This window comes from Sprattus sprattus (genome assembly GCF_963457725.1).
Source record: "Sprattus sprattus genome assembly, chromosome: 13".
NCBI lineage: Eukaryota > Metazoa > Chordata > Actinopteri > Clupeiformes > Clupeidae > Sprattus > Sprattus sprattus.
Genome location: NC_137911.1, coordinates 13,791,621 through 13,813,209, shown reverse-complemented (window position 1 = coordinate 13,813,209; position 21,589 = coordinate 13,791,621). Strand labels below are relative to the sequence as shown.

The following is a 21,589-nucleotide window of genomic DNA, read 5'->3' as shown; positions in this document are numbered from 1 at the left end:
GACATGGGCTGCCCTGGCTTTATAAGTGCAGTTCATGAGCAGTCACCATAACGTGACGTGAGTCACCATAACTATAAATAAAATCTCCTACAACTGTATGTGTGTGTGTGGGCATGTGTCTGTGTATGGGCATGTGTGTGGGTATCTTTATGTGTCCGTGATCATGGAGGATGAGGTTGTTGAGTATCCTAATTTTTCATCCACAATGTGTGTGTATCTCTGACACACACAAAGCAGACAGAAAGTCTAAACACGGGAGGTGTATGGGCTTGATTTGTTTGTGTTTATGTTTGTGTATTAGAGCGAGAAGGAGAGAGTCCCAGGAAGCTTGATTTAATTTTACCCAGTAATCTTCTTATGTAATGATTTGTAGAAAGCTTCAGCTGGCTGCCTCGTCAGAGTGGTTGAGTGGAGACGAGCTTTATGAAACTGCAAAAAAATTACGACTCCCCCCTAATTTCATTTACATCAGGACCTCATTAACTATAGTGGCCCATTCCTTGATTGAAGGTGTGTATAGTGAGTGTTGGGGCTTTTAAATGTGCTTTTGGAATGTCCTTTGCCATTTGTAGTTAATTTATTCAGTTCATCATGTTGTGGTATTGCACTCATTAAAAATACCCAAGCCATTTGGAAATGGGTTCAGCTAACAAAAATAGTTAATATAAAATTCATTCACATTCCATATCTTTTGACAAACAAGCACTTAATGTAGACTGTAGAGAGGTGAAGGTTTAAATGATCTGGACATATTTTCTTTGGGGTGTATACTGTATATTTTACTTTCACTTTCAGAAACCCACAAATGAAACAGAACTCAAAAAGACAACGACAACAAAATCTACTTACCCACTTCTAGTTCTTTCTCAGCTAAGCTAAGTGAGCTGGAATCATGTTTGACACCACGGTACTTTGGGCAGACACTCAACACTGATGTATTAAAAGTGCTGTTGTGCACAGATTGATGAAGGTCAGTGGACTTAACAGGTGTTATTGAATCCTTATCTTAAATAAACCCCAAGCGCTTGTCATATATCATTCAGTTATATGTGCCACAATTGATGGCATCATCAGATGATAAATCATCAGCCTGAGATGAGAAGGGTATGATAAAGGGGGAAACAAGCTACGAGATGCTCTCTTTTTAATTAGCATCCATGCCGCATTTAGAGAAAAGTAAGTTCTTATATTTTTTTAAAGTTTTACCATTAACAAGAATAATTCCATTCCCATCCGTTTTCAGCTTTTGTAAAAAGGGTCATGTTAACCTGAAAGTGGTTATCCTCAAGCTCTCTCACACAACACACCATAATTACAGTCATGAAACCCTGGATCTTTATGCTCTTGCCCTTGATTTCTTTAACAGATGTTTTATATTATTTGGTTGGCAATTGGTCTATTTTGTGAAGGCCCTCTCTGAACTTCCAAAATCTGTTATTCTCTCTTTCTCTCTCTTTCTGAGTGAGTCAGCATAACTATAAATAAAATCTCCTACGACTGTATGTGTGTGTGTGGGCATGTGTCTGTGTATGGGCATGTGTGTGGGTGTATAATCAGTGTCAGGGCTTTGAAATGTGCTTTGCCATTTGTAGTAAATGTATTGAATTCATCATGTTGTGGTATTGCACTCATTAAAAATAACCAAGCATTTTGAAATTTTGTTCAGCTAACAAAAATATAAAAGATAAAATACATTCACATTACACACACACACACACACACACACACACACACACACACACACACACACACACACACACACACACACACACACACACACACACACACACATTGCACCATCTGAAACGGTTAGAGTTAGATAAAGGACGCTGCTCCAATCCTGCATTGTGCGGGTTTAAAAGTTGCCCCTGTAAATTGCACACTGCTTCATCTCCTGGTCGTTTTGTTGGACACAGGTCCTCGAGAGGTTGACGGCACGTCTGACCCAGTTGCGGCTGCTGTCTAATCGTGACCTCCGATCGCTCACAAAGTACCAGCTCATCCTAGCCCGCCAACAGTTCCGCAGCAACCCGCCACCACAGGTTCAGGTAGGTCCTGCCTGCACAGCCACCAGGCTCAGTCACTGAGTAGTGTCTCATGCAGAAAGGTGCCTGCATATCAGAGTCGGGACAGTTTGAGTATGTTATTGTCAAAGTACCACACACACAACTTTTGTTGTACCTTTTTGTGCATAATAACCTATGTTACCTATAGGTCAAATCAATGACATTACATTTTGAAGACTCTCTGATTTCTGTCTGCAGCTCCGCCTAGTTTATATAAGTGCCATTAAAATTAAATGAGAGTTTTGCAATTCTTTTACTCCAATGTGATGGTATCATACCTCGACTGATGAAACATGGTGCTAGCTAGCACTAATGTAGTTTATAATGTAAATATCATACCTGATAGTAATACACATTAGTTGTATTACTGTATTACTGGCATTAGTACTTTTTTAACCGTATTACCACAGGCTTATATCACCGGATGTGTGTTATACAGGGGGCCCAGCATGGTGCAATAGAAGGGGACTTTGCTTTGTGCATCAGCCTGTATCACGGCTATGAGCTGCTTATGCAGATGGGTCTGAGATCTCTCTTCATCTTCACACAAGGCATCATGGGAGGAGCTAAAGGTAATGGCAGGAGGCAGTAAGAGCTCATTTTGGGTAGTCTGTACATTTTCTTTCTAGAGAGGCCATGGCCGACTAGTTATTATTGACTGCAAATGTGTGAAAGTATATCTTTACATCAAAGAGGCTATATGCTGTTTCTATATTTTGCAAATATTTTACACAAACTCCATTTTCCTTTCTGTCTCTCCTGTAATCTCGCTATTTTGCTTTCTCTTGCTCACTCTCTCTCTCACTGTCACTGTCACTGTCACTGTGTGTGTGTGTGTGTGTGTGTGTGTGTGTGTGTGTGTGTGTGTGTGTGTGTGTGATTATATATAGAGACATCTCGAGCCAGAAATGAGCTTCAGAGGAATATGGACTTCATGGACCTGTACAAGGAGATGGAGGCCATGTTTGTCAGGCCTACTGCAGGTACATTGTCATTTCCTTTGGATATTTAAAAAAAGTACATAAAAAAATGTATGTGTCGTCTTTTTGGCATCCTTACCCGCTTTAATCATTTTCTCTTACTCCAGGGCCTGAGGAGCCGTTGTTCTACAGCCATCCTAAACTACAGAAACTAGATGAGGTGGTGCTGCAGCACTTTCAGGCATGGTCAGAAACCTCAGGTAAGTAGCTCTTACTGAGTGTCATGGTGTAATGTCATTCTAGTCAAGTTTCCGCTGTTAATTTTTGTTGTTTTTTGTCTTCGCTCTGCATTTCCCCTATGATTGGGTTGCATTCATATTCCATGGAAGGAGGCAAGCATCGTGCACAGCACATCGTGCACGATTTTGTTTTCCATCCCAGGTTTTTTGCAACAACTGTGTTGTGTGTTTGCATGTTGTGTGTTGAATTCTGTCTATCAGGCTCTGGGGCGGCAGGGCAGGAGTTGAGCACACGAGTGATGATCTTCTCCTCCTTCCGAGAGAGCGTGCAGGAGATCGCCACCATGCTGAATCGCCACCAGCCCCTTGTCAACGTCATGACCTTCATGGGCCAGGCTTCTGCAGGCAAAGGGGTGCGAGGGTTCACCCAGAAAGAGCAGTTAGAGGTAAACATCAATTAAGTTTTATTTTACAACTCTCTTAAGTAGGTACTGGCCCAATCTTGACAAAGCTCCAAAATCAGTCCTAAATAACAAGGAATGTTTCCTTTTAAGCTTGTCCTTTTTCCTGCTGTTATTCGAAATCTTTTGTAAACATCTGGTCCTTCAATAATTGCCCACATACGCAATGGAAAAAGAATGCCGTTTCTTCTTTTCGCTTTTTGATCCATAATGGCTCTTTAATATCTATTTGTTGTTTTATTACAAAGCTTTTCATTCACAATTTATCTAAATCAATACAGCAATGCCACAGCCTTTCGAGTGGTGGAAATAACTTATTAAATCAGCAAGGTTGTTTTAATCAGCTCATCTTACATTTCTACACGCAATATGTCTAGTTTACTTTTTCTTTTAGTCATCAGGCTACACAGATTTCTTGCCCATGTGTTAAGCTTGGACCATTAAAGGGCATCAGCTTGTGGGCAATCTGTTGACCTCATTGACACCAGAGATGTGTTTTTGTGTGCACCTGCAGAGTACATGTGGTGTTTTTTAAATGTGGATTCAGGCGTAGGTGTTAGGGATGTCATAAAATACGGATATATTGAGTTTTCATCAGCATGTTATTTTTATATCGTTTTGTTTTTGAGGTATAAGAAAAAAGGAAGTTTCGTTTGTGGTTGGTGCATCAATCTGTCTTTATTCCAGTGTATAGTGCAGTAACTAAGCACTTGGAACATACTCAGGATTCAGCGGTGCAGATCTGAACAATAAGCATCTCCCACTCTAGCCATATATACTGTTAATTAAAACGCACCTCCTAAGCTTTAAATGTAAATGAGCTAGGCTTCTAATGCAAACAGGTCTGGCGACCTTTGTTGTTCTGTATGATAATCAGGTATCCTGACATGCTGCCTGAGATGGTTCCTAATGGCCTACCCCCATTCCCATTAGTTCAGCTTGACCTTTGTTACCAAAATAAGATTACCATTTTGGGTATTATGCTGGCCAACCTCGTGTTGTCTCAGCAGCTGCTTGATCATGCCTCTTATGTTCACTACCATTATATACTATAATTTCTTTCACAGGCCTTGATGTTTTCGAATTAGCCGTAATTTAAAGCAGACACCTAATATGATGCGTGACACCACAAAATCAGTCCAGTTGGTCAACAAATGAAAAGTTGTTTTATTGGCTAGTCTAAATCTACAATAAATTATCTTTAAAATAAGGGGTCATTTGTTCAATTTGGTGCAGTGAAATCCAGAGAAATTGGTGAAATTGTTTAAGGTATCATAATCTGAACAGAAATTCGAAGTTTCACAATCCAGACGTGTTCATCACATTGAAGTGGCCTTTGGAAGCGCGTCTTTTGGTGTTACTTAGGTCTGCATCTGTGAGTTAACCACGTCCCATTCATTTGGTCTTAACAGTTAGAAATATAAAGAGCTGGGAACTAATTGTGACATTATAAAAATGAAAGCCCCATGAAATTATTGAATACATTTATTTATATATTTATTTCAGAATGTATCTTGTAGCCACATTTATTAATATTACAGGCATATTTATTTATGTAATATTGAATTCAAAGGTATTCCATAATAGCTGCAAAATCTGTCACTGTGGTAAATGCAACTGAAATGTTGAACTATTTTTGTATGCCATACACTTCAAACCACTTCAGCTTTCCAATTATTGGGTTTCCATTCCACCGCCGGGCGGTAGGACTAGCTTAAAGAAGTGATTGTAAAGTGGTCTGGCCTTGGGACCCACAGTTTCCTATGGTCATTATTTTGCAAACCACATTGTATAGAGTTGAAACAATGAAATAAACATAATAATATAAACAGAAGCACAGGGCTTTTACTTTAAGTCTGGCATTGGATAGAAATGGATAGAAATATTTAAAATTTTTAAATAGATTTATTAAATTAAACAGAACACTGTCGAGTTATCTGGGGACTATTTTCTTCACCATTTGTCCAACTTTATGATTGAAACTTCATGTTATATTCTTCATCAAATGACCATATTTTACGAGCATACATGATGGTTTCTTTCCCACACACAAAAATGCTTTTCACATGGCTAATCTAAGTCAACTGTGGCAACTAGTGACACACCTGTAGGCAGCTGATAGGTCGAAGTTCTCCCCACTTACGCTACAGCAATACTCCAGCCAACACTTCGGATTCACATTTAGGGCCTGATTTACTAACAGGATTGCGCCCATTTCTGGCGTAAAATAGCGGTCGTAAACATAAAACGGTATTTACTAAGGGGGCGCAGCGCATATTAACGCCTGTGGGTTTGAACAGGGGAGGGCACGGAAACGTGGGTGGAAACGTGGGTGGAACGTGGGCATGGAGCGCAATTTAATGGGAGGAGAGAAGGTAAGTGCGCCTAATGATGTATTGCGTGGTATTTAATAAACTGCCTGTCGAGCGCATGTCCCTGATTTGCGGGCTAATTCTCCGCCTCATAAAAGCACATCTTAACCAGGAAGCGCATTTCCTTTGAGTCTGAAAACGTTGACATGGCAGCAGAGCAAGGCGAAGAAAGAAGACAGAGACAGCGCACAGAAATAATTTTTTCAACTCGTATAACACATTTTCAGTTAAGCGAACCACAAATCATTAGACGGTACAGGTTAACCAGCCACGCAATACTTCAATTACTGAACCAGATCAGAGACATCGAACTCTCCAACCGGAGATCACATTCCATTCCATCAGTTGTTAAACTCAGGACAACATAACAAATATTGGCATCGGATCATTTCAAACAGTTATAGCATCAGCAGTATATATCTCAGCCTTCACTCAGCCAAATATTCACCCAGGTACTCGACGCATTGCTACCGCGCACTGGTCAATACATTTCCCCACTGCCATAGCTGAAATTAAAGACATCAAACAGGACTTCTTTGGAAATCGCAAACTTTCCGAACGTAATTGGAACCATTGATTGCACCCACATGCAAACAGTCCCACCTTCAATCCACGAACACGTTTACCGAAACAGAAAGCACACATATTCAATGAATGTCCAGGTCATATGTGATCCCAACATGACCATTACTTACGTGGTAGTGGTCTGTCCATGACAGTTTTATCTTCCGGAATAGTACCATCTATCCATGATTGAGCAACGGTGATTTTGGAGAGGCCTGGCTACTTGGTAAATGTATTTGTTTCAGTGGGGATATATTGTAGTGAACCCATGTCCCTTGTAGAACGTATTAATCTCGCCATGTACACATCTATATTGTTATAATAGACAGTTTATGCATTAATGCCACCAATAGCATATTATTTATAATCGTGTTCTTTTAAACATCTCGCTGTAGGTGATGGCGGGCAAAACAACAATATAACCCATTGAATCAGTTTCAGTGATTGAGCGAATGTGAAACAATAGCTATATCTATCTCCTCTCCGCTGAACCTTAGTTTTTTCGTCCTCGAATCTCCATGGTGGGCAGTAACTTGCTGGCAATTTCTCCCGTCTTTTAACGGTGCGCTAAATAATGATTGCCCAGTGCTGATCTGGCTTGGTAAATATCACGGAAAATGCGGGGAAACACCGTGCGTTAATGTGCGAGCGCAGATTAAGCAGCGGTCGCATGTTAGTAAATCAGGCCCTTAGTAGGCTATACAGCTTCTGCTCACGCAGAACTTTTTCTGTCTCTTTATGAGATCTCCCCCATTTTCCCCTCAGCTTTTTCTATTGCAAAAGAAGCCTTTTAAACAGATGGATTAATTGGACAATCAACATCTTGAGGAGGGTTATGAACACTTTTTGCAGCACCCTGCACATTTAACCTGTAATAGTAACAAACAAAAAAAGTATACCACAAAATTAAAAGAATACAATAAAAAGAATACCATCCACCATGGTGCTCTTTAATATGCTCTTTAGGTACCAGTGACAGTTGGAATATCTATTCAATTGGAGTTGCCCACAGAAGAAACCAGTTTAAGAAACCAACATGGGGGGTATGACACAGCTGTATTTAGCACAGTGTCTATTTTAGGAGATGGTTGTCATGCAGAAACACATAGGTTACATGAGTGAAATGCACTGGAGTTCCCTGCTTGTCTAAACATCAGTGCCTGGAGTGCTGGGAGGAATCATGCTTTATGATCCTTCTTCCGCAGACATGATATAAAATTCAAAGATTTGGTGAATTATTTAGCTGCCGCCTACATGTTTTAAAGCAGACTGGTTGTCTCACGCTGTCATGAGTTAAAGATGGTGGGGAAGTTTGAGGTCTGTCCTTTTTAAATGGATCTTACCTCCAGGCTTTCATCATTGAAACGCGGGAGCAGGTTCGTCTTTATATTTTTCATATGTGAGAAAGAACGAACATGGTTACCACATTAATACTTACACGTTGCAATGTGCGATATGTAAAGGGCAGTTCATTCCAAGTTTTTTAGAATCAGTTTGTCTTCGGATGGAAGCTTTCCCATGTCAGTCCACTTGTGTTCGCTCGCAAGCTGTGCTCACTGACGTGCGATTCCTACCAGCTGATCATTCAGTGATTTGAACTTGCCCACCCAGATGTCAGACGAGGTCAGGTCGGCAACCTCCATTTACAAATCTCCGATAGAAACAGGGATGCACGATAGGTTTTTTTTCCTTTTCGACATTTTTCTCCAGCCTATAAACTTTAACAATTAAACTTTTCTCGTTGACGTAATCTCTGATATTGTTTGATATTGGCATGGCAACCAGCTCAAATGTAGTGAGGTGGAAAGTTAAATTAAATCACTCAGATATACCTACGTATTTGCCACGAAGCCTTGTAATTTTAATAGAAGTAGTATTGACTGGTATTTGAGCCCTCTACTAGGCCTAGGCTGATCCCTTGATTACACGTTTAGTCCGAGAGCCCTGGCTGTCAGCAAAAGAGCCAGTAGTGGCTCGCGAGCCACAGGTTCCCGACCCATGATTTACACGATAGCCACTTATAATAACCGTATGTTACCGTAACGATCCTGCTGTCGTGTAGGTTGTGCGGAAGTTTAAAGAAGGTGGCTTCAACACGTTGGTGTCCACGTGTGTGGGTGAAGAGGGATTGGACATCGGCGAGGTGGACCTGATCGTGTGCTTTGATGCGCAGAAGAGCCCCATCCGCCTGGTCCAGCGCATGGGCCGCACAGGCCGCCGCAGGAAGGGGCGCATCGTTGTCATCCTAGCCGAGGGCCGCGAGGAGAGGGTGAGCAATGACAGCTCTGAGGGTATAAGCGTGTGTGTGTATGTGAGGGCACGTGTGTGTGTGTCTATGTGTGTGAGTGCGCCTATGTCTGTGCCTGTGTCTGCCTGTGTCAACAACAAAATATGGTATTGTCATGCATTTTGGCAACAGCTCCATGTGTTCTGATGATATTTGCACATTCTTGCTCAAAAACTCAGCTCAACTTACCACTTATTGTTCATGCTGTGCTGCTAAGCCAGGCTAATGTCTAATGACTCAACTCATGAAGCATTTTTGCTCCTCTAACTGATCTCTCTCTGTGTGTGTCAAGACATACAATCAGAGCCAGAGTAACCGGCGCAGTGTGAACCGGAACATCCTGCAGAACAATAGCAGCTTCCACATGTTCCCCAACAGCCCACGCATGCTGCCAGAGGGCCTGACCCCCACCGTTCACAAGATGCACATCACCTGTGGCCAGTTTGAAGCCAGGGACACCAGCCGGCGCTCCAGTAAGGGTCGGAAGTCGATTGCAGAGGGGCGAGAGTCCCTTGTGCATCCCAGCGCTCTCGGTGAGACTCGACTGTATAGAGACTGAGAGACAAACTAACGCTCTCGCTGAAACCTCACTGTATAGAGACTGAGAGACAAACTAACGCTCTCGCTGAAACCTCACTGTATAGAGACTGAGAGACAAACTAGCGCTCTGGCTGAGACCGCACAGTACATCGATAGAGAGAACAAACCAACCCACTGGCTCAAATGGTTGACTGATCAGTTGCTCACAAATAGCTGTAGAATTCAAAAACGTAACCATCGACAGATTCTTGAAATATCCTCTCACTCCATCTCCCGCTTCTTATCCTTTTGGCCCCACTAATCAATGTGATTCTTGTTTTTTAGAGACGCAATAGCAGATTTGGAACCTTCCTGAGCTTCATATTGCTTAAAGCGCAGGAATCACAAACAGACTTTTAGAGAGGAATATGCTGCCTTGGCTGTAAAGTGTGACTGACTTACAGGAGCCTGTGGGGATATTTTTGTGTGGCTTTTAGATTTTTTTTGTAAAAATACTTGCATACCAAAGACTAAAGCAGCTACTCACTGATCTATGTGCCATACAGCCATCTCCTCTTTGTCCAAATGTGTGCAGTTTTCTCTATTTTCTTCTTTCTTGAAAGGTGATTTCAGTTGCATAGCTGTTGACAGATGTACTTTTATCACCCATCCCCGAACTGCCAACACCAGGCTCTTTATGACTTTGGTGAATATGGGCTAATTGGAAATCTTAAGCAGGGATTCTCATAGTACGCACATTCTTCAGAGACTGGCTGAAAAAGAATACCCACTGCACACTGACGTCATTTTACTTTAGTGAGCATGTGTCAGCATTTATGGTAAAGTCATGATGGAGAGGCCATTGGCCACATCATGGTGAAAGGTTTTCTGAGGTATGTGGATGGTCTTGCTTGTTGTAGACCCCTATTACTCCCCGTTTGAGTATCTGTCCTCTGCTGCAATTCATCCCCATCTTAAAGCAAGCTTTACATCTGAAATGTATAGGCCTCCACTCCAAACCAATGTCTTACACGAACAACCATATCATACTACTGCTTAAAGAACATGCCACCTTGTAGGTGTAGGTAGTCAAAGGCACGTTTGGCTTTCACCATGACCCCAAGCATAAAATTCTCCTACCTCACAAGTATTCACAAAGAATGTCCTTAGTCTGAATGTCACGTCTCATATGTCATTTCACTTTAGACTTCACTCTTAACTGAACATTTTGTGTGTGTGTGTGTGTGTGTCTCTGTGTCTGTGTCTGTGTCTGTGTGTGTGTGTGTGTGTGTGTGTGTGTGTGTGTGTGTGTGTGTGTGTGTGTGTGTGTGTGTGTGTGTGTGTATGTGTGTGTCTGTGTTTTTTCTTGTACTCAGTGAGATCTCCTGAGGAGAACCAGAAGAGAGATGGATTCCTGAGTCCAGCTGAGTTCTCTCTCTGGTCTTCCACCATGCAGCTGAGAGAGGACGAGCCCCACCCCACGCTGCCTCAGTCCCATTTCCTGTCTCTGTCCGCAGATGCCCCTCCACAGGTACACATCTCAGTCCACTCAAACCTGCTGCTCCGCTTACTATCAGTGAGAAACTGCACTAAAGCTGACTCGGGGGATAAATCACAAGGCAATTGAGCGTTTTTGCCTTCTCGTGAGCTGCTTTAAAAAAGTGTATGTGATATCTGTGCATGCATCTATGCGTAAATGAAAATGTGTGTGTGTGTGTCTGTGTGTGTGTGTGTGTGCATGTGTGTTTGTCTTAATGCAGGGCGAGGCTGTAGATGGACCTAAGCAAGAGCTTTCTCTCTGGGAGTGGAGGCACTGGCAAAACCGGCCTCAGTACACACACAGGGTGGGCCACTCTGAGCGCTGCCTCCATTTTACTGCCATCACAGACTTGATCGACAACCTGAAACAAGAGGAGGTGAGGAGAGCGCGGCGTGGGTGGGCGGGTGGGTAGAAGAAGACGTCAGCACCATGGAATGGTTCCTTTTTAACAAACCTGTTGTTTTTCTTTAGTACTACACAGCTGAAGCTTCTCCATTCAGTGAATTCGTATGATTGAAACTTCATGTTATATTCTTCATCAAATGACCATGTTTTACGAGCATACATGATGGTTTCTTTTCCACACACAAAAATGCTTCTCACATGGCTAATCTAAGTCAACTGTGGCAACTAGTGACATCCCTGTAGGCAGCTGATAGGTCGAAGTTCTCCCCACTTACGCTACAGCAATACTCCAGCCAACACTTCGGATTCACATTTAGTAGGCTATACATCTAATAATAATACGTCAGGAGTGACCACAAAAAGCCCAATTACTTCCATTATGCCAGGCAGGGATCGGTACGTACTGAGTACAGCGAGTGCAGAATCTGTCTGTTGAAAAATATATTAATTTGCAGTGGCAAAAACATACAAAGAGCGGCTGTCTTTTGAAGCTGATTGCAAGGCAAGTTTATTTAAATAGCCCAATTGATTCTCATTGGCAATTCCAAGTGGTTTACAAAGGAGCAGATAAAAGAACTTATATAAAATAACAGATTAAAACCGTAAAGTGCATTAAAACGAAGCTAAAAGAACATTATAAATAAATACAAAAATCAAACGTAGTAATATTCTATTCTAAAGTATATGTCTAGTAACAGTAACGTTCAATCAGTTAACAAAAAGCTGGGAAGAGTTGGGTCTGAAGTCTAAATTTGAAACTGGCTACAATTGGAGTACCTTTGATGTCATCCGTAAGTTTGTTCCAGGTCGATGCAGTATCCCAGCTAAAGGCTTCTTCACCGTGTTAAGACGGTACGTATAACCAACAGATCTCTCTCCAGTGATCTGAGAGATATAAAAACAGGTGTGTACTGCTGTACTGTCTGAGAGGTAATTTGGCCCTGTCCCATTTAGTGACTTATAAACAGCAGTGCTTTAAAGTCAATTCTGTGACTTACTGGAAGCCAGTGACAGGACCTAATTGTTAGGGGTGGGAATATCTTGGCACCTCACGATTCAATTCCGATTCAGAGGTCAACGATTCGATTTTAAATCGATTATCGATTTAAAATCGATTTTGTAATTAAAAAAAAAAAATATATAATTTTAACACATCCATTTTATGTTGAAATGCAAGCTGCATCGATTATTGCATTGCTCATAGAAAGTCAAAATTGTGACAAGAAAAAGCTTTTTCTCTAATAAAGCAAACAGAGAAGGTAATTCATCTGTTGATTTTCTTTAATTATCACACAACACAAAGAAGGAAGTGATTTTAGACTCTGAGTTGCAAACTCAAATGATTTAATAGTCGAAATGCATCGATAATCGTTTTATGGGTTTAAAATTGATAATCAATCGATAATTGCATTTCAACATTAAATGGATGTGTAAAAAAAAACGATTATCGATTATCAATTCTGAACCGTTAAAACGATTATCAATCCATTTCGACTTTTAAAACATTCGAGTTTGCTACTCAGAGTCTTTGCTACACTTCCTACTTTGTGTTTGATAATTAAAGAAAATCAGCAGATGAATAACCTTCTCTATTTTTTATTAGAGAAAAAGCTTTTCCTTGTCACAATTTTGACTTTTAATGAACAATCCAATAATCGATGTAGTTTGCATTTCAACATAAAATGGATATGTAAAAAAAAAAAAAATAAATAAATAAATAATTTAAATTACAAAATCGATTATAAACGTTTCTGAATCGAGAGAGAATCTTTTTAGAGAGAATCGAGGAAAATCGAATCCCCCACCCCTACTAATTATTGGAGTAATGTGGTCAGTTCTTCTCTTTTCATAAGAACTCTAGCAGCTGCATTTTGTACAACCTGAAGTTGTTTAATAGTTGAATTAGTTTGACTATTCTTTTTGCTTTCACATGGCTGAGAACTGAGTTTGCGGTCAATTAAGACACCATTGTTTTTAACAGTGTTCTTCGCATTTAAAGTAACACAATGCAACAATTATACTTCAGGATTAGGGTTAGGATAAGCAGTTTAACCTTAAAATAACAGCTTGAAAACAATTGGGGTGCTACAATGACTTTTAATATGGAGAATTGCCTCCGTGCCATTGCCATACCAGGGTTCATAGGCATATAACTTTGTTCTGTAGTTTTGCCTGTGGCAGCCCGAATTTCTACTGTCTGCCTAAGTAGTAAATAGCTTATTTGCCGTCTTGCTTTGTCTTGTGTTCCACTTGCTTGATGTTTGACTGTGTAAGGACAGTCGTTGAGTAACTAGTTTGTCATAATGTCGAAGTCAGCACATTTCAAGAGATTTCGTTAGTTTTAGCTGCTAGCATACCGTTACAAATAGCTATTGATCCGTTGTGCTGCTTTAAGTTATTTTGTGTTAAGATGAGTATCAACCTAAAATCTCCCTTCAACTTTTCCAAATAAAATAATTTCAGTTTTGTCCTTGAAGGACATTTTGAGACATCCAGCTGTCAATTGGGTCAATGCTTTGACAGAGATATTCAAAAGGACCATAGTCATTAGGTGAGAGGTAGCTTAATAAATTGGGGTGTCCTCAGCATAGCTATGATAAGAAATCTTACTGTTTTTCATTATATGTCCCAGTGGTAGCTTAAAAAGGTTGGATAAAAAATGCCCCAAGATGGACCTCTTGACACCACAGGTCAAGGGTGTTAGTGTTGAGGTATGATTTCCAGCAAAGGATTCATAAAAAGTATTCCACATCCTGTTCCTATGGATGTACAGAGTATTCAACAAACACAAAAATAAAGTTATTATATGCTCTAGTCCCTAGATAGAGTCCTATCCCTTTTGGAGGTCTGTGGTGAAGTTATTGTATATCCTTTGATTTGGCTTTTTTTTTTTCACAAGTGAACAGGGTTGTTCATCTGAAGGACAGGGCATCCATGTCAGTAGAGAGCCTCTATTCAGCCTGGATGTCTTTGTCACCAGTGTGAAAGGGTAGCTTCAGTAATATCTCCATCTCCATAGCTCTTCATATCCTGATGAGCACTTTCTCTCATGGCCTCTTGGAAATGGAAGCCTTTCAATTTAAGGCTTCAGCACTGATTTTTTTATCTTTTATTCCAAGCAAAAACAAATGGAACTATATTAAAGAAAGAGTTACTAAAGTCAGAAATAATAAATAAAATAAATAAAAAAGACAGCGCATGATTACTGAACTGATCAAGGCAATTCCTCCTTCCCTTGTTTGTTCGTTTTTTCACCGAGACCATGCGGCGAGATATGTGAGTCACGCGGCCAGAACTGCTGGGACACAATTTACACTCCATTCACTTAAGGAGGTCAGTGTTAACCAGAGCGAGGCCCAATTGGGCAGGTATTGCTAAGACACTGGATCGATCACTGCACTCTCACCACATTAAAAACAACTTGGGTCCAGAGAATACGCAGAGCTCTGAAGAGAAATGCCCTAGATGCAGCCCCCCCGAGCAGGAAGAGGAACTCTACCTTGATTTAAAGTGGTTTAACATGCGAGTTTGGATCACATATGTGCAGTATACTAAGAGCTGCACGGTTGGATAATCATCTCTGGAAGGTCAGATACCGTGGTACCCTTTATTGCAGGGATTAAGGACCCAGGCCCAGGGTATTAAATACCAGATCGAAGAGTGCTCACCAGGTCAGTTATATAGACCACTGACCTGGTTCAGATCCTTTGTTGACCTTTTTGTTTTCTTGACGTCAGGGTTCTGGTTTGTTTTTGCAGACCATCTGTGGTGCCGGTGTTAGGGTCGTTCTGATTACAGCCACAGATAAAATAAGGAGAGGTTTGTGCTACTGTAGTCCTCTTCATGTTTCTTCTAATCTTTGAGCTGCTATTTCTGTGTGTTCTAATGTGAGAAGTTCAGTGTAGTGATTAGGTGTACAGCAGTGTGCTCTCAGATGTTTGCTGTGCTTTTGAGTTTGAGATTAAAACAGCACAGAAACCAAAATAAATGGAACCAAAAATTTGATTAAAGGCTTCAGAGTGTAGCTCCAGCACAGTGCTTCTGTCTCCTCTGTGGTGAAGGACCCATCAGTCACCTCTGCACTGTAATCCCATCAAGGGTAATCTTTTTGGTGGTGAATGCGTCAAAAAGAAGTTAAAGGGTCACAAGGGGTCATGCCCTCCTCCCCACCCAGCACCTGTTCCATCTCCATTATTGGTTTGTTTATTAAGACTTTTATCTTCTGTCCTTAGATTTTCTTTCCACCAAACCTTTATTCTATCATTTCGCCAAGTGAAGCCACAAGAATCTAGTATTGGATTTCTATATTGACTGGATTTGTTGTCATGGAGACAGTCAAGCGTGTCTTTTGTGGGCTTAGTCCTGTAGGCGAAGGTAGGGTGTTCTCCAATCAACCCTCCATAATCAAATGACCCCGGAAACTGGCAATTTGATCACCTGGGAGCTCTGTGGACAATGCTAGCCTCATTTACTGGAGCAGAGAGAGGGTTGTAATTAAAGATGTAGAAAGAGATGATAATTTACTGGGGGTGAATTTCCTTTTCAGTGATGGTAAGAGAGTCACAGAGCCCTGCTCCCTTGTCTGATTAGCATTCAGTCTTGAGCTAGATTCAAGGCTAATTCACATTGCCTCAACATATGGCAAAAACCAGCAACATCCATGTTTGGGTTCTATTGGGTCGGTGGTAATCCCCGATTAGACATGCTTAATCAGTGATTTTTGTATTGTAGGATGTTTGAATAATCTGGTATGATTTTCCAACAAACTTTAAAAAGTATGTTGCCAGGACGGTTCTATCTCCATAACTCAAAAGAGAGGTGTGTTTTTACTTTGAGTGAGGTGTTTCTCAACCTGCAGCTGAATTCTTCTGAGGGTAAGGCTCCCTCCAAAACTGCCAAATTCCAGATTGAGGCTGAGGATTAGGATGGCATTGAAGAAAAGGCTTGTGTGTATCACCAGTGGAGAGGTTCAGATTTGGAGGAATTTTCCCTGCAGAGTAAGCTTTTTCTAAAGCCACAGAAGAGCCAGGTCACCTCATGTGGGAAAATACATTCTTGGATATGAGGTGTTACTGGAGAAATAAACTCTCTGATAGTGGCATACCTTTGAACGGATCATTGATGTTGTCTTTTGTAACTGTTCCTGTATGGTTTGGTGTTTTATTGTTAAATGCGCCGTGTCCAGTTTCAGCACACTACTCCTGTAGTGCCATGGATAGAGCAATAGTGTTGGAGAGGTTGGGATTTTATCATCTCAGCATATGAGGACTGGAATCTACCGTCCTTATGGCCGTCTGTGGGTAAATGCATGCCATGCAATGCCAATCCATCAGGCATTTCACCTCCGTCACTAAGGGTGACAGCACTAGGCACTCTTATGCACTCTCTTATGGTTGATGGGAAAAGAGCTGTGCTACCTGGGCCTCTCCCAATGTCAGGCATCTCATCAGATAGATCCAGGGTCATGGAATTTTATAATCCAATTTTCTTGGCCTTGAAGTTATCCAATCAGTAAATTCATTGAAAGTTTTGGAATTTGATAAATTGTCACATCTAGGTCAAATTAAACGTATTATGTTATTGTACACTTCTATAGATAATGTTTTGTGTGTCACCACATGGAGAGGGCAGACGCTGTGTGTTTGTGTGTGTGTGTGAGAGAGAGAGAGAGAGAGAGAGAGAGAGAGAGACGGTTTAGGCAGTATTACTTTAACAGTCTCATCAGTTTGTATGTGCGTGTGACTGTGTATATGTGTCTGTCTGTGTTTTCGCCAGCTAAATCTTTTGTTTGGGGTTGTGTATCTCTATTTGTGTGTGTGTGTGTGTGTGTGTGTATGCGTGTGAGAGAGAGAGAGATTTACAGTCAGTCTCTTTTCACGTCAGTGGTTCATTGCTGAGTCTGCGACCTTTTTATTGGTGCTTTGTTTCAGGTTCACCCCAATGCTATTACCTTCATGCTCTTTGCCAGTCAGCCACAGGCTCAGCTCACTCCCTATAGGATGACGTTAGAGGGGGCTTAGTCGCATGGCCTCAATTGTTGGAGTATTTTTTTTTTTTCAACTGACAGCCGGCCAAAGAGAAAAAAATACAGAGATGCAGATTCTTGGGAGGAAAATGATTGTGGCGCAATGCAGAACTAATGAGAAGGAGTGAGTGGGAGAGGAGGGGAGGGGAGAAAGAGGGAGAAAGAGAGAGTGTGTGTTTTAGAGAGAGAGAGAGAGAGAGAGAAAGTGTGTGTGTGTGTGTGTGTGTGTGTGTGTGTGTGTGTGTGTGTGTGTGTGTGTGTGTGTGTGTGTGTGTGTGTGTGTGTGTGTGTGTGTGTGTGTGTGTGTGTGTGTGTGTGTGTGTGTTGTGTGTGTGTGTGTGTGTGTTTGTGTGTGTGTGTGTGTGTGTTTTACAGGGAGTGAGAGTGAGAGAGAGAGTGTGGGTTTGTGTGTTTTAGAGAGAGACAGAGAGAGAGAGTGTGTGTGTTTTAGAGAGAGATATCAACTGAAGCCTGTCTCTGTCCATCCAGAGGTGTTCAGTGTTCGCTTATTTTTTTTTTTTCATGTTTCCCTGCTTCTGCCTTCATGATGGGAGGCATCAGGGCAGGCTGGCTCCTCTGCTTATATAAGACTTCTCAGAACAATTACATAACCCGGGGAAGCTCGAAGTAGGCCAACCCGGGGCGGCCTCGATGTGCACGCAAGCAGCCCGCAGAGGGAGAGAGGGAGAGAGAGGTGAGAGGGAAAGAGTGAGAGAGATTGAGAGATGGGTGAGCGGGAAAAAGAGAGAGTGAGAAAGAGGGGGGTTAGAGGGGGGGGCAAGATATATAGAGGTTGGTAAAGCATTACAGTCAAGCAGATGAGTAGATGCAATGCATCTGTTGTGCACTGGCAATGTACACACTATAGTGAGAGAGAGAGAGAGAGAAATTAATGGATATATAGAGAGAGAGGGGGCCAGGCAGCTGCTAGACAGTAGCTGAGGATGAGGAGAAGTCAACTCTAACTTGCATCCCTCTGATGTGGTCTGGTCCAACCCTCTTCAGCTAGAAAAAGGGAAAGAAAACTTGCTGATTGAATTTGTTTTTATTTATTTTACACGAGCACTAGAGGGCCCCAGTATCATCATGGAAAGTGACTCCCACGTCACTGGGCAGCCTTTGTGCTTCCAACTCCCTGCGCACTTTCAATGTGAGCCGGCGGATTGACAATGCAGCTCACCACAAATCAAAACAGCATTTATCATGAATTTGGCTTTTAATGTTAGTATGTTTGGTAAAACCCAAAGCAACTATTGTAAACCTCTACTATCGGATGGCAGGAGAATTATTAGCTTAAGTTAAACTTAAATATGCCGAAGTTATATTGACTACAACCTTGAGAAATGCCAGGTTTAATATTTGTTTCACAAACTCATCTCATCTTATTTTATTATATTTTTCAATCAACAGTTGTATCACAGCCCCAGTTTTCATCAAGAAAACCACCAAGTGACCTGGAAAAATCGGATTGGTTGTGTAAACACATGTGCAACTAATGCACCCACTCCCTTGTAACACTGGTTACACAGGAAATAGGTTGGGAAAGCAAAATAAGCATTAGGCCCTGCTGAGAGATCAGAATGTGCAGTCAACCTTTTTAGAGCTGTATTGGGACTCAGTGGGTGTTCAGTCTACTGTGTTCCTCAATGGAGGTGCCAATTTGTTCTGTCCTAGAAAACACCTGTCTGAAAGACCCCTGCCTTGTGCTTCTTCAAGCACAAATGGCTATTTAAGTGTTGCGAGGTCTTTGGTGAACTCGCTAAGACGACCTGCTGCTGTACATCTCACCTCTTAGTGGTGCTTGCTGGCATGGGGTCCTAATAGGATTTTATAATACTCTTCCACCAAGGCCCAGCAGTACAGTAGTCCTTCCACTACACTGAACACACCTTGGTGATGTTTTCTGATTTTTTTTTTGGCTAATGCTGAAGGCTGCAGAGCTTAAGAGAGATTATCCAAAGCAAACTTTAATATCACAAATCCTTAAATCTTAGACCTCATTGTGTCATATTTTGTTGCTGGTTTAATTACATCTGGGTTTGGATGAAATATAGAATCTAGTCTTCAAATGCTGCTATTGTCTTTGTGTCTTTAACAGGGTGAGTGCAGTTATGAGGCAGAGTTGATGCCGTATCTCCACAAAGAGGACATTGCTGGCTTCCAGGACGATAACCGCTGGGAAAAGAACACCAGAAGACAAAAGGACCCCAAACTGTGCCCCTCAAAATCAAGAAAAAAAACTAAATCCTCCCATACCTCGACTTTTTCAGAGGAGTTAGATGATGACATTGTGGACAAGAAAAAAACAAAGGTGGCACTTGAGAGTCCCTGGACTATAATCAAGGATAAAGTTCCCCCTGAGACAGTTCCTGATTCCAGACATAACAATAGAGGCTTTGAGAACCAGAGTCAGCGTTCCACCGTCAGTGTCGACCCACTGATCAACATGGATTTTGACTGCATCATGCACAGTGACGAAGATGGAAGCCCAACAAAAAAGCCATTAGGGGCAGAGTTTAAGATGAGTATTGGTGTCCTGGATGGCACAGAGGATGAGCAGCCAATAACTCAATCAAGCTCACATCGTGATGAACTGGCAGAAGAGCAGAACTCAGTATTTGAGGAACTGTTTTATTTACCAAAGGGGTGCAAGAACTCTAGACTCAAGCCCTTAAGAGAATCCTCACCAAGCTTAATATTGATTCTAGAAAATGTCAAACAGTTTCTTTCCAAATCCCCACCCCTTATTGTTGATCTGGATTTATCTCAGACTGTTGCCTCTTCCAATCATGAAACAACCAGAGAATCAAAGGAGGTCCAATCAGATCTGCTACATGAAGATGACCCATTCCAGATCAATTTCTGTTTAGAGGAAAACAATGATGATGATGACGAAGATCAATGGTTGGAAGGAGATTCTGTGAAAAATGTTGGTAAAGAAATGTCTGCAGGTTTTCCCAATGGAAAAGAAAGCTCCCATATAACACATGTACCAATGAAGGCCACTGAAGGCTTGCATGAAATGACAAACAGCCCATCATGGGATGAGGTCTTCGGGGACATCAACATGGAGCCCGAAGTTGAAGATAACATCAAACCTGCTCAGGCCCTGGAACAGGCAGGCCTGAAGGGCCAACTTCAGCACAGCATCCTGAATGAGAGTGTTGACCTATTTGGCGACGATGAAGCTTTTCTTCAAGTCAGTTTGCCAGACATACAGACCCCTGTTAAGAACCTTTCCAACCATACAGGCAGTGAATTGGTGGAGGTCAAAGACGAGACGGAACCTGATAAAAACGCAGCAGAGACAGTTTTCAAGGCCCCAGCAGACTCATCACGAATGTGCCATGTCAACACCACATCACATAGCGCCCAGCAGAAACCTGTCCAGAACTCGGAACATTTTGATCTCTCACAGGACTTCTTCTCTGTGAACTTTGATCTTGGATATAGTATTGAAGATGAGGATGAGGATGAATTCAGGGACGACCCGCAGTCTGCTCCAGCTCTTGGCAAGCCTGAGCATAAGCAAACAGAAAACACATCACACAAACATGGTCACAGCATCGGCGCCTCCACCCCAAGTAGTCGTCTCAAGCAGGCAGGCGAGACTTCAGCTCTGAGTGCCAAAGAAAACTCTCTCCTCTCACCCAGTCTCACTCTACAACAGAGATTAGCCATCAGATCTAAGACCTCCACACCATCTCATTACACACAAGTTTCACGAGACAGACAACAAGAGGCTGCTGCTACAAACTGGAGCCTGGACACCCCTCAGAGAGAGAGCCGGTGGATAACTACCAGGAAGTCTTTGCTCCAAAAAGCAACACTCTCGGTAGATCATTCTGTCCACTTCCCTCAACCAGGTTAGATGGACATTTTTGAAGTCTCTTGTATTCTTTTGTTCTCATATTGTTAAATCAGGGACCTAGCAGATTGAGTAGGCTTTAATTGAAATGATATCAAGGCCAAGTACATCAAGGTTTATGGCTTGTAGAAGCATCTAATTTGCGAGGTGTTGGAACGTCTAACAGTCTAACAGGCTTTGGAAATTAGAGATGAAACACTAGCATGAGATGAAAGGATACTCACACTTTCTATTAACAAGCCACTCAGGACTTTTGACCAAATTGTTCTTTAGCTCAGAACTAATCTAATCCCTTAATCCAATAAAGTTGAGGTTTTTATGTT

At 41.8% G+C, this 21,589-nt stretch overlaps 1 protein-coding gene across 1 annotated transcript in view; it reads left to right on the top strand.

Moving 5' to 3' along the window:
• The window catches only part of fancm (FA complementation group M), a gene marked incomplete at both ends in the record, with an annotated part of 57,709 nt that overhangs the window by 22,414 nt on the left and 13,706 nt on the right, over positions 1–21,589 (top strand). Inside the window, 10 exons of the mRNA XM_080850766.1 lie at positions 1,917–2,048; positions 2,506–2,638; positions 2,957–3,049; positions 3,154–3,246; positions 3,487–3,671; positions 8,685–8,891; positions 9,202–9,442; positions 10,805–10,959; positions 11,189–11,344; positions 19,497–21,264. Coding sequence (XP_080706892.1) covers positions 1,917–2,048; positions 2,506–2,638; positions 2,957–3,049; positions 3,154–3,246; positions 3,487–3,671; positions 8,685–8,891; positions 9,202–9,442; positions 10,805–10,959; positions 11,189–11,344; positions 19,497–21,264 — 3,163 coding nt within the window. The remainder of the gene's footprint in view (positions 1–1,916; positions 2,049–2,505; positions 2,639–2,956; positions 3,050–3,153; positions 3,247–3,486; positions 3,672–8,684; positions 8,892–9,201; positions 9,443–10,804; positions 10,960–11,188; positions 11,345–19,496; positions 21,265–21,589) is intronic.